This window comes from Pristis pectinata, chromosome 28, assembly GCF_009764475.1.
Source record: "Pristis pectinata isolate sPriPec2 chromosome 28, sPriPec2.1.pri, whole genome shotgun sequence".
In the NCBI taxonomy this organism is placed as follows: Eukaryota; Metazoa; Chordata; class Chondrichthyes; order Rhinopristiformes; family Pristidae; genus Pristis; species Pristis pectinata.
The window spans coordinates 19,846,678-19,860,566 of record NC_067432.1 but is presented as its reverse complement, the minus strand read 5'-3'; the positions used below and the strand labels follow the sequence as shown (position 1 = coordinate 19,860,566).

At 44.1% G+C, this 13,889-nt stretch overlaps 1 protein-coding gene across 4 annotated transcripts in view; it reads left to right on the top strand.

Annotated features, from left to right (window-relative positions):
- The window catches only part of LOC127583941 (multiple C2 and transmembrane domain-containing protein 2-like), a 328,587-nt gene that overhangs the window by 169,280 nt on the left and 145,418 nt on the right, over positions 1 to 13,889 (top strand). For all 4 annotated transcript variants that reach the window (XR_007958316.1, XM_052040378.1, XM_052040377.1 and 1 more), the window contains exons 9-10: positions 5,350 to 5,514; positions 9,988 to 10,127. Coding sequence is in view for 3 of the 4 variants with exons in the window: in XM_052040378.1 (XP_051896338.1) it covers positions 5,350 to 5,514; positions 9,988 to 10,127 (305 nt within the window). In the remaining variant the exon portion in view is untranslated. The remainder of the gene's footprint in view (positions 1 to 5,349; positions 5,515 to 9,987; positions 10,128 to 13,889) is intronic.

Genomic DNA, 13,889 nt, shown 5'->3' with positions numbered 1-13,889 from the left:
TTGACTGCTCTCTTGATAACATTAGATGGAATATAGCATCAAGGAGCCCCAATAAAACTGAGGTCAGTGGGCATCAGAGGAAAACCACTCCAGTGACTAGAGTTGTACCTTATGCAAAGGAAGATGTATGTAGTTATAAGAGGCCAACCGTCCCAAATCAAGGACATTGCTGAAGGAGTAGGTTGTGGCAGTGTCCTCAGCCTATCTATATTCAGCTGTTTTATCAGTGTCTTTCCTTCCATCATGAAGTAGGAATTAAGGATGTTTATCAATGACTGCAGTGTTCAATTCCAGTCACGACACAGCAAATGGAACAGTTCAAGACTGCAAGGATTGATAATTGGCAAGGAATATTTGTATCACCGGAGTGCCAGCAATGACCATCTCCATGTGGTAGAGATGAAGTAGAATCTAGGAACGTTGAGTGATTTATGCCTGGAATCTTGGGATGGATCTGTGGGAAGCCGGAACACTGCATGGATTAGGGAGGCATTGGGCGGAGGGTGAGAGGAGCGGGTGGTTTAAATGGATATCGAGCTGCAGTTTGGGACAATTCACACATTCTATTTGGTATAGCTTGAGAGGAGATGAGAAGAACATTGGAACAGGATGGTGTGGAGATGTGGGGTGCAGCCTGGAGACTGTGGATATTTGTATATTTGTAGTCATGGAGACATACAGCATAGAAACAGGGCCTTCCGCCTATTGAGTCTGCACCAACCATCAAGCATCCATTTACACTAATCCTACATTAATCCCATTTTTATTCTACCCACATTCTCATCAACTTCCCTCTCCCCGCTCCTTTCGACCCCTCATGTATACACTAGAGGTAATCTATACAGCAGCCAATTAACTTACCAACTCCCACATCTTTGGGATGTGGGAGTAAACCAGAGTACCTGCAGGATACCAGGAGATCATAGGGAGAACATGCAAACTCCACACAGATAGCAGCAGAAGTCAGGATTGAACCTGGGTTTCTGGAGCAGCTGTTCTGCTAGCTGTGCCACTGTGCTGCCCTCTGTAACCATTGCAATTTAATATTATATTTTAGGTTACAGTTACTCCTTGTTTGTGAGATTTTAGAAAGTAATTTCTGCTCCAGTGCAAGTTGAAGGTGTTGAGTTCCACCACATTTCCAGCACAGCAGCTTCACTGTGACCATTAGCAGAGAGTCCGAGAGCTCCGGCCCTGCTGTGGTCTGGCCGTTCTGCACTGTCAGTGTCAGCACAGGAACACTAGGGGGTGGTGTTGAACCAGTATTCAGTGATCTAAACGTCAAAAATTATTGTTCAGCCAATAAATATTAATTATAATTTTGAACAAAATCCACATTAGTTTCATTATTTGTGGCTGCTGCTTCACGCCTTCTTTTGCAATTCTCTTATTTTGTAAAGCTTTAACCATGACAAATGCATGATTATCTTAAGAGAGTGCTTAAAGATTGAGGATCCCTGTGGCTTTGTATCAAGCACTTTATTTTCCATTTTAGTTTTCAATTTAACACACCAGGTATAATTGTTTAAAGCACTCTGACAGGCCACTAATTAGCAAATCATACAAATTGTAACTTAAAAAGGAAAGAAAAATCTGTTCTCCAAAGGCTGAACTGGTTTTCACAAAAAAATATTTTTGCTGTATTATAGCTATTAGACATTAATTTAGGTGGTGCACTTAATTTGTCATAGTATGTGAACTTGTAAAGATATTAGCAACAAAATCAGAAGCAGAAGAAGTTTTAGAGCAGTGCAGATGTCAAAAAACAAAGAACTCGGCACGTCATGCAGCATCTGTGGAGCCAAAGGGATGGGTTTCTTCTCCCTTTCTTCGACTTGGGATCAACTCTGTCAGAAGAACAGTGCCACAGTTACCACGACAAGGCATTTTAAGACATTATATGTCAGACTAACAGGTTTTGTTTTGAAAATTGTCTGGACTGCAGTAGTCAACAATATAAAGAGATTTGCATTTATAACAAGGACACTACTGTCCAGCAGATTTGGATGCTGAAGAAAATGAGACCACATTTCACTGGCATGATGTTCCACAGATATCGCCAGGCTAAAATTGTTGGCTTTGGAGTTTGAATGCCCTTAATAGGATTGGTGCTTCTGTACACATTTGATTGCAGTATATCAGCTTTTAAAATCACAATTTAGCTGTACAATAGGTTCTGCCGAGGCCCAATCCTGCTCTGGTTCATTTTCAGAAAGTTGCTTAAAAAAAAAATTCTTGAGTTTGAAGCTGTTTTGGGCCCTTCACTGCTTCAAAAAGAGGCCTAGTTCATGTGCTTCGCTGCACTCCATTGGTGCCCAAATGGTGCATCCATTTGCAATTTCAGCAAGGTCAAATAAATACACTGCCTGCTAAAATTCCAAAGAGGGTTGAGGAAAGTTTTACAGTGTAGATAAATAAACACTGTGCCTTTCCTAATGATTTAAACATGTGTAAATATCCTCCTCCAAACAGTTCTGCTGTTTTATACTCTGACAGCAGTTAGGCCAGTAACTCTCGATAGAATTTTTTCTGCATGTTCTTGACAAGTACTTAATTTCCCTTGTATTTTCCAAGATGGAAAGTTACTCGTGTTAATTTAAAAACATACATATGCGAGGGGAGATCGCAAAATGATGCACCTAATGCTCAATTGATTAAAATGAAGGGAAATGTTACTCTGGGAATCTGACTGCAGTTATCATTATAAATTGTATGCTGTGGTGAGAGAGCCGAGGTTTAACTTCCCCAGCTCCCAAAGGCGGAATGCATTGGACCCTGTTTTGTACACTCTCATGCTCATTGACTGATCTCCAGCTGAGATTGTATGAAGGTTATTTGAGGCCTCACTAAACGAGGTCATTGCCATTAAAAATGTCACCTGTATCTTCTCAAATGTAAAAATGAGCCTCTTGTCTTCCGACTATCAAAGGGCGCTGGAAACTATCGCTCCCTGGCCAAACGTTGCTTTAGATGATTGGCCCCGGATGGCTCTCTGGTGTATTTCAAGGTTGTTTTGTTCTAAGTTTCACTCTTGAGAAATTAGAATACCCCGAAGGCCTTCAAAGAATCTCAAGATGGGTTATGTGATGGGGGAGGAGGTTAGGGGCCGGGAGGGTGGGGACTTGGTTGCCTTTCTCTGAGATGAGAGCGGGTCGACATTTCCCAGAATCAGCAGCAATAAAGCAGATGTGCGACCATAGCAACAAGTCTGTCAATAGATGTAACTGGTGTGTTGACTGGCTGGGCCTGACTTTGCCCACATTCCCCTCTCTCGTATAGTTCCGACATATGGAAGCAATCTCCCCTCCAGCCCTCCCCCTGTCCTGTGCACCCTAGCCCCGTTAATAGAAAGCTTTGGAGTCCACTTTCACAGGCATTATAGGGCCGAGAGGAGTAGACTCTTGAACCAACCAGATAGAAGTCACTTCCAAGATAAACATTCAATTTAAAAATTAGACATACCAGGGTGTAGATTTCTTTTGACATATTTCAAAAGAAGTGCTGCTATTCATCTTAAGTGAATACCAGGCCTCAGTGGGATCCTTTGATCCTGTTTTGAAAAGTAGCTCTCCCCTTGCTAAAATATAAATCCACAAGTGCTCTCCTACGCTGGAGGGAACAGTTCCCGGCACTTTGAAGCTTAACCCTGGGAATGGCCCAGGGCTTTAGGTCTGAAGAGAATCCCTTCCCTGGGAATCGTGCTCTTGTGTTGGAGGAAGGCCTTTCGTTGGCAGTGTCCTCTCCTCCAGGTCAGCTCGTCACAGTAGCTGGTTGGCAGTCACATTATGACCTTTTGAGTTCTCGGGCCTGAAATGTTAACCGTTTCTGTTTCCACAGATGCTGCCTGACCTGAGTGTTTAGAGGATTTTCTGTTTTTTTTATTGTATGACTTTTGTTGATTTGCCAGTAGTTTGTTCCTTCCCTTTTGTCCCTGCAGTTTCTACACGTGTTTACCCTGTACCATACCCAACATACTTGTCTAAAGAAAGGAAGCAATCAGCTCAACTCCCACACCAGAAAACCGAGCACAGTGTCTCGCTCATAGCCCTACTGAAGTACTGAGGGAGTGCGGCACTTTTGAAGGTGCTGTCTTTCTGATGAGGCCCTGCCTACTGCTCAGGTGGATTCAAAAAACCCCCAGCATTTTGAAGACGGGCAAGTGGATTTGGTATCCTGGCCAACAGTTATCCCTTACTAAAAACTGATTATCCGCTTGTTACAGTTTTGTGGGAGCTTGCTGTGTAGTCACCAGCAGTCCTGTTGCTAGCATTGCAATAGCGACCGGGTTTTGAAAGTACTTCAAGTTTCCCAATCTCAGAAAGTGTGCTTTGCAACTGCTCATATAAAAAAAGTCAAATGCTCAAGATCAAGAATCTTCTGGAAAACCTCTCACTGCACTCAGGATAATGTAATGAAAAGCAGGAATACTCATGTTTATCAGTGGGTTCAACTTGTTCCATTCTCTGCGGCAGCTTTACCTTTCTGATATCAGATCCGTGCCTTGTTCCTTCACCTTTACTGGGCAGTAGTGCAGCATTAGTGCTGCTGCCTCCCTGCTCCAGTGACCCAGTTCGATCCTGATCTCCGGTGCTGTCTGTGTGGAGCTTGCATATTCTTCCTGTGGATTTCTCCCAGGTGCTGTGGTTTCCTCCCACGTCTCTTTAACAAGAAGTGCTGGTAGGTTAATTGGCCGCTGTAAATTACCCCTGGCGCAGGTGAGTGGCGAAGAGAATCAAAGGAGAGTTGATGGCATGTGAGCAGGGTGCAGGGAAGTGAGAAGGGGATGGAACTAGAGAAACAAAGGACTGCAGATGCTGGAATCTAGATGAAAAACATGATGATGCTGGAGGAACACAGCAGGCCAGGCAGCATCCGTCGAGAAAAGCAGGCGGTCAACGTTTCGGGTCAGGACCCTTCCTCAGGACCCTTCTTCTAGGGGGATGGAATTGCTCTGTTGGCATCTGGCATGGATCTTATGAGCCAAATGGTCTCTTTCTGTGTTGCAATAAGTAAGTTAATGCATCTCCTCACCAGGTTAATATCTGCAGTTTTTAAACAAATCACAGTGAATCTGTAGCCATGGTCATTTGACTTCTGTGCATTTCTGTTCCCCTCCACTTCTGTGTGAGACTTCACCCAGATGCCTTTCTTAATAAACAGGCAACTTCCCGTGAATACCATTTTCCCTTTCAAGTCAAAAACAAATTTGAAAGACCCCTTTTTGTTTTATTTTTAAAATCTCTAACTCTGTTGTACATATTGGTTGTGACTTAAGAATCATGTTGCTTTAATGTCTAAATCATCTATCTTTTTTCCTTGCCCTGTCCGTGGCTGCGATTGGTGCCAAAGGCTGGCTTTATCCAGAACATCCGCTTGTCTGATTCCCTTCGGAAGAGCCAGCTGTGGAACGAGATTGTTGGCATTACCCTGTTTGAGGGGAAGGGGCTCCAGGAGAAGGCAGCTGAAGAATGTTACGTTAAGTTCAGACTGGGCGACGAAAAGTACACAAGCAAGGTACGTAGCAGTGTACGGCTGTTCCTTGACTTAAGAACATATGATTTGAAAATGCTCATTACAATCACTTTAGCCCTTTGAGGGTGCATGTCTTCAATTTATGAATCTATTTTGCACTGAAACAAATAGTACACAACTGTCCATTCAGGTGTACACTTTACCAAAATAGACACAATGAATTTCTCCCATTTTTTGATTAACAAAGTTTTGCCGAATGAAATAATTTCTAGGATTGGGTTCCTTTTGTAAACCAAAGACTGGCTGTTGCACCTTTCACATCATGGGGAGATCTTGTAACCAATGAATTGCATCTTAATTGCACCTATTTTTTTATGCAGAGTAATCAGGTGGCTGAACTTTGAACAGCATGTTTCTGCATACTTAAGCCAAAACACTTGCATTTATGTGGCAACTTCTCAATCCACTTTAAGACTGTGTGTGGCTTTGCAGCTAATGAGGTATCTTTTGCATTGTAGTATCCGGAGGGCAGGTAGCAGCCAAGATGCTCATAGCAAGCTCCCACAAAGTGAGACGTGATAACAATTAGATGAGCACCAAAGTATGACATGGTACCTTGTTTTTGGGCCCTATGCAGTCTCATCTCTGTGAATCTGCAAGTTTGGAGACACACCCCATGGGTCACAAATCCACAATGTTTGTTCCAAGTCTTCAGTGCGTCTGGTGCCCAGATGTGTGGCTGGGTGTGGGCACAAGGCAGTGGCAGTGAAGGGGATGCAACCCGAGACTGGCTGCCACTTCTGTATGTTCATCCAGTCGCCAGTGACAAGCAAGCAGGAACAGGTTGCTGGTGTGGCTGTGGAGTCTATTTCTCTCCAACTTAAAGGAGGCTTTCCTGGGCACGCCCCATATTGGGGTTGGTCCCCTTTAAATAATTTGCTTGCCTGGTGCTACCTAGGGGTTGTCCACCCATAGGTGTTCTCCACTCACCCTCCTAGCCTGCCCCCTTCCATCCACCTGACCCAACCTCCCTCCCCCCACCCCCCACCTCATCGCTCCACTATACTACACCACTCTCTCACGCCCTGACCTGTAATCAATGCTGGCCCAGATTCTAGATCAGCTAGGTCTAGTAACTAGAGATCTAGTGACCACTGGTGATGACATGATGGGATAAATACGGTGCAGGGAATGGGCTTGCGTTGAATGGTTGTTGGAATTCCGCCTCTTCGATGTTGATTGAGAGCTCAGTGCAAGGCAGGATGTTGGGGGATTTTTTGCTCATCTTGGGAATTGAGCATTCACTTCTAACCAGACAGCCTCAGTTGAAGGCTTGATCTAAAAGGGGCAGTTCCCAGTGAATAGGATCCACCGGTCTTTTGCCAAGGGAGGGAAGGATGGATGTTGTTTGTGTGCATCTTATTCCCCTGCCACTCCCTCCTTGAGCTCTGTCCTGGTTTCCAACATGTCAGCCTTCACTGTCAATATATCATCCCCCACCACTTCTGCCTTGTCCAGCCAGGTGCCACCATTAGAGCAGACAGCTGTACTACACATGTCACACACCCCAGCCATTAGCAATGCATAGCAGACAAGGAAGAGGAAGTGCTTCTGACTGCCACATTAATGCATTTGGTCTCACCCCATCAGTGATATTCCCTTTGTTCAAGCCAACACTCCTCCAGCTTCCTCTGCTGCTGAAAACTAACTTCTTTTCCCTCTTTTCCAGACCTTAAAAAAGGTTTCAGATCTGAAAGGTTAACTCTGTCTCCTTCCACGGATGCTGCCTGACCTGCTGAGTGTTTCCAGCATTTTTTGTTTTAGTTTCAAATTTCCAGCTTCTGCAGTTTATTTTGATTTTCATCTCACCTTGTCTCCCATCCTCTCTGCATTGTGAAGGGACCCCAGTCATCCTCTTACGGCAAGCCCTCCTCCCCTTCTTGCTGCATCTTCCCATGCAACCAGAGGAGGTCCGATCCCCCACCATTTAATCTGCTTCCTTCCCACCAATCAAACTCCCAATGCTCCGTCTAGATCAATCAAACTCCCAATGCTCCATCCAGATCAATCAAACTCCCAATGCTCCGTCTAGATCAATCAAACTCCCAATGCTCCGTCCAGATCAATCAAACTCCCAATGCTCCGTCCAGATCAATCAAACTCCCAATGCTCCGTCTAGATCAATCAAACTCCCAATGCTCCGTCCAGATCAATCAAACTCCCAATGCTCCGTCTAGATCAATCAAACTCCCAATGCTCCGTCCAGATCAATCAAACTCCCAATGCTCCGTCCAGATCAATCAAACTCCCAATGCTCCGTCTAGATCAATCAAACTCCCAATGCTCCGTCCAGATCAATCAAACTCCCAATGCTCCGTCTAGATCAATCAAACTCCCAATGCTCTGTCTAGGTGATACAGCTCTTGTGCACCCTTCAATGTTATGTACAGTATTCACTGCTCACAGTGTGAGTTCCAATCTAAATGTGGATTGGGCGACTGCTTTCTGGGGGGAGAAAGAACTCTCTTCCACAAATGGCCTTCCAGTTGCTTTTCATTTTTTAACCTCCTTCACCACTCCAAGGCAGCTCCGGGAACAACTTCTCATCTTCTGGTCATGCACGTTACAGCTACAGAATTCTTCAGCATGTCAATAATAAGACAACACAGCCATGCTCTTGTTTAATTGCACTGCAGATGTCGATGATGACTCTCCTGTGCCATTTGCATGTCCTCTTGTGCTTAACTTATCCCATTACTGCACCTTATTTTCCCAGCGCCGTTGTCCCATTTTGTCACATAATCTGTCTTACCTTCCACCTATCACAGACCTTCCCTTTTCTTCCCTTTGCCCCACATCCCATTCCCTCATCATTCACTCTCACCCATCTCTGACTTCCAGTTCTAACAGCAGGTTGTTGATCTGGAATGTCAGTTATGTGTTGCTCTTCACGGTTGCTGCCTGACCCTACGAGTATTCCTGAATTTCTGTTTATGTCTTTCAACTTATATTTCTAACTTATATCAAAAAATTAATAAACTGTAGGGATGTGATTTAAAAAGTTTGCACTGTTCCATTTCTGGCATTGTGATGATAATTACAATGTCATTTTAAGCCCTGATTTTTTTTTTAGTGTTTAGAGAGCAATTAATGAAAACATCCAGTCACTCCTGAAAACTAAAGGTGATGTGCTCAGAAAAGAGTAAAACAACACCAAGCTCTGGAGATGGGCAACTTCCATTGTATTTTTTAATACCTGAACTTCCTGCCATTCATAATACTTAAATTGTCCTGTTTCAGGAATAAGTTTCAGGAAAGCTCCAAGTGCACTGTAGGAGGGCTGGAAACGACTCTCTGAAATGACCCCGAGTGCACTGTAGGAGGGCTGGAAATGACTCTCTCTGATTTGGTTCTGCTTCCAAGAGTAGAAATGAGGCAGAGCATTCTGGCTTTCCTCTCATCCCTGTCTTCACATCGAACACAACAGAGCAGCTAATGTTCTTGTTTATTTATCTCCTGTAGCTGAGACCAACCAATCAGGCCATTTGGTCAAGTCTAGTGTCATTCCTATGTTACTGAAACTTTTTAAACAACTGGTAATCTGCACTTGGGGAACAGGATGGTCAGATATTTGCTGCTTTTCTCTTTGACCATATCTGGGAAAGATATTGACTCGATTTTGAAGTTCTTGTACCTGTGTCCAAACCCCACCAAGACTGTGCATCTCCCTGTCACCCACTTTAGCCCTGCAACCCCCTCAGAACTCTATGTCCCTTCTGAAGCCTTCTGTGTCACCAAAGTTAATAGCTTCACCGTTGGCAGGCATGCCTTCAGCTGCCAAGATTTTAATATCTGGAAATCCCTTCCTAAACCTCTCTACTTCTTAAATTCAACCACTTCCTTTTGAGATAATCCTTAAAAACTATCCCTCGACTATGCATTTGGTTGCCTGTTCTAATACCTCATTGTGTGCTGGTATCAGAGTTTGTTAACTAACACTCCTGGGAGAAGCATCGACTTATCTTGGCATCTAGCGGTTGCAACATAAATACAAAGCAAAAAACTGCAGCTGCTGGAAATCTGAAATATAAACAGACAATGCTGGAAACACTTGCAGGTCAGGCAGCATCCTTTTGTGACTGTTCATCACTCATTTTCATCAATTTGGATGAAATCTCAACCTTGTCTCGCTCTCCATAGATGCTGCCTGACCTGCTGAGTATCCCAAGCAAATAAATCAGAAAATGCTACATCAGTGCAAGCTGTTATTTTAAAGAGTGCCAATAGTTTGCACGTTAACCTTAATCAAAAGTTCTGTTAATCCAAGGTGCACCACAGCTGGTGTCCCCCAAAAAAGTTGGAGATTGGTGGTTTGGGTATTAAACAACCTGGCATTCAGTTAGCTGGTAGTTGTTTCATTTGCTAAAAATCAGCAACCAGAGTGAATGAAATCATTAAACCTCTGCATTTGGAATTGTTCACTTTTAAACGCCAATTCACTTTTGTCCCTTTCAGTCACTCCAGGCCTTGTACAAGTGCACAAACCTTCAATGGAGAGAGAGGTTTCATCTCCATCTTTTCAACGACAGGACAAATATTTTGGAAGTTGAAGTCTGTGGGAAGAATGGTCTAAAGCAGGAAGAAAGCTTTGGCGTGTAAGGGTACAACGTCTTCTATTAACATCAAATATATTTTCTTACACTTTATTTGTACTATTACAAAATACCGTAATACAAGATTATGAGAAGCATAGATAGACAGCCAGTATCTGTTTCCTTGGGTCAAAATGTCTAACACTAGAGGGATATGCATTTAATGTGAGAAGGGGTAAGTTCAAAGGAGATGTGTGGGGCAAGTTTTTTTTTACATACAGAGTGATGGGTGCCTGGAATGTGCCGGGGGGGGGGAAGGTGGTGGTGGGTGGTGGGTGGTGGAGGCAGATACGATAGAGGTGTTTAAGAAGCTCTTAGATAAGCACATGAATGTGCAGAGAATGGAGGGATATGGACATTGTGTAGGCAAAAGGGCTTAGTTTAGTTAGGCATTTAATTACTGGTTCAATTAGTTGGCACAACATCATGGGCTGAAGGGCCTGTGCTATACTGTTCTATATACATATCTGATGGAACAGGATGGGAATTTCTGTTCACATAAAGCTGGGGATTAAATGGGAATACCTCTGCAAATCAACTCGTGTCTATCTGATGCAATACAAGCAGCCGGCCACCGTCATTCTGTCTGCACTTTGTAAGAATTGCAGCTTTCAGCCAGAGTAAACCATATTGTTCATTGGTTGGCAGCCTCCCCATAGCTTAAACTGTGCCTCTTAAAGAGGACATGCAGTTTATTATGGCTGGGAGAGGGGGGATTTCCTGGGTTTTTGGATGCTGATCTGGAAGAGGAAAGCCAGAGAGAGATCTTGTGTCTGCAATGAGCTGAGACACATGCCAGAAAGGCAGTGGGAGCACATGGTCCTAGGAGATTAATAGAAGTTCAAAGGCTGTGAATTCATGCAAAAAGTTCAATGACCTTCCATGAGCCATAAAGGTAAGTTAACTGCTGCTTCGATCTCCCACAATACACGAGTAGCCTCAGATCGTACTGAGTTCACTGCACCCCAACTGCTCACCTGCCAACAAATGCACTTAATCAATACTTGCACCTGATGCTTGGTATTGGTATTGGTTTATTATTGTCACTTGTACCGAGGTACAGTGAAAAGCTTGTATTACAAACTGATTGTACAGGTCAATTCATTACACAGTGCAGTTACATTGAGTTAGTACAGAGTGCATTGAAGTAGTACAGTTAAAAACAATAACAGTACAGAGTAAAGTGTCACAGCTACAGAGAAAGTGCAGTGCAATAAGGTCCGAGGTCACAACAAGGTAGATCGTGAGGTCATAGTCCATCTCATTGTATAAGGGAACCATTCAATAGTCTTATCACATTGGGGTAGAAGCTATCCTTAAGTCTGGTGGTATGTGCCTTCGGTCTCCTGTATCTTCTACCCAATGGAAGAGGAGAGAAGAGAGAATGTCCTGGTTGGGTGGGGTCTTTGATTATGCTAGCTGCTTCACCAAGATAGCGAGAGGTAAAGACGGAGTCCAAGGAGGGGTGGCTGGTGTCCGTATTGCGCTGGGCTGTGTCCACAACTCTCTGCAGTTTCTTGCGGTCCTGGGCAGAGCATTTGCCGTACCAAGCCGTGATACATCCAGATAGGATGCTTTCTATGGTGCATCTGTAAAAGTTGGTGAGAGTCAAAGGGGACAATCCACATTTCTTTAGCCTCCTGAGGAAGTAGAGGCTTATACCATTCACTACACCCTCTCACACACGACATTGCTGCCAGCTTACATCAACATGTTATTCAGAATAGTGAACACTATATGCAAGACACAGTGCAATGTGTAGGGTGGCACATAGGGTACTGATAAGCAGACTGTCTCGCACGGTGTTGAGCTTCATGTGCTGTTGGATGCACCTCCCTCTTTGCAGGACCAGATGGTGCACGGCTCACTTAGAAGCAACGAATCACTGGTGGACCTGTAAACTAGTGTGTTCCAGCCTTGCTGGTCATTACTGGAACATCTGCTGCTGAGACTGGGGAAGGCGCAGGTGTTGGAATTGCAATCTGCACACCAAATCCTTTAATATCCTTTGCCCCACAGCCCATACTCTCCTCCTATTTGCAGGCTGCCGACTTGGCCACGTCCTTCTTGGCTTCAGTTAGTCAAAGAATGCAACCTGTTAGAGCAGCGGAATGAAAAGGATGAAATCGTCTTCACTTGGCTGAACAGGAGCAGCTCCAATAACATTTGAAGCTCTGCACTGTGTAGGATAAGGCTGCCTGCTTCATTGGCACCTCATCTGCCGCCTAAACATTCATTCCTTCTAGCACCAGTGCACAATGGCTGCAGTAGGTACCACCTACAAAATGCACTGCAGTTCTTTGCCCAGGCCACTCTGATAGGCGCTCCCAAAGCTGTGACCTCTGCCACCACGAAGGGCAGCAGGCACATGGAATCATCATCACCTGAAAATTCCCTCCAAATTGCATGCTGTCCTGACTTCAAAAAGGTATCGCTGGTCTTGCGTCATCACTGAGTCCAAATCCTGCAACTTCCACATCACCTGCACTATGGGAGTACCTTCATCAGAGGCATTGGATCAGTTCAGGAAGACTTCTCACCAGTAGCGATTGCTGAGTACTGAGCCAGATGCTGAATCAGCGGTAATTTTGAATAATTGGTTGCCGAATTATCAGAATTTAACTGCAATAAGTATTAACAGATCTATGCTATTGTTAGTGCTTCACAAGAGTCTCATCCACCTTATCACATTGCAATTTCAAAATGTTGTCTTGAATCTCCTCACTTGTACTATTTTAGTTTCTTATTCCTATTTCTAAGCTGTTTCCTTCATCCAGTCCAAGTGATAATGAGTTCCACATTCTAGCCTCTCACTTGCATTGAAGTTCTCGTTGATTCTTATTGGATTTATTGCTGACTGTGTTGTGTTCATGACCATCAGGTTAGTCGACCCCCTGTGGAAATATTTTTCCCTGTCTGCCCAATCAAATTCTACTGTACCTCTGTCAAATCTTATTGGAATTATAAAAGGCCATGGTGAAATAGCACCTGGATTATCGTGTATAGTAGCTCTGGTCTCCCGATCTATGGAAGGTTATACTTGGTGTTAGAAGTGCAGCAACGGTTCAGCAATTTGATACCAGTGGTGGTGGGTTTGTCTTATGGGTTAAGGTTGGGCCTATACTCTAGAGTTCAGAAGAATGAGAGGTAATCTCATCAAAACATACATATTTCATAGAATTATTGAGGGATACAGCACAGAAATAGGCTCTTTGTCTCACCATCTCTTCTCTGACCACCAACCACCCATTTTTACACTGGTCCTACCCTAACCTATTTTACTTAGCCCACATTCCCATCTACTCCCCATGAGATTCTACCATTTGTTTGCACAGTTGGGGTAGTTTACAGTGGTCAATCAATCTCCCAACCAGCTTGTTTGTGGGAGGAAGCCAGAGCTCCCAGAGGAAATCCACATGGCCGCAGTGGAAACTCTACTTAGACAGCACTTGAGGTCAGGATTCATTCATGGTCACTGGAGTTGTGAGGCAGCAAGTTCCAGAGTTTGGTGGGGTAGATGCAGGGAAGGGATGACATTTCCCCTGGCTGGGGTGTCTAGAACCATGGGCTACAGTCCTAAAATAAGGGGTGGGCCATTTGGGACAGAGATGAGAATAAACCTGCGGCCAGAACTTTTGGAGTTCTCTACTCAAGGGGCCTATGGAGACTACACCACTCAGTATATTCAAGACTGGGATTGATATTTTAGTTATTAAGGGACTCTAAGAATAGAAGGTTCATGCAAGGGAGAGGCAATGAAGTTAA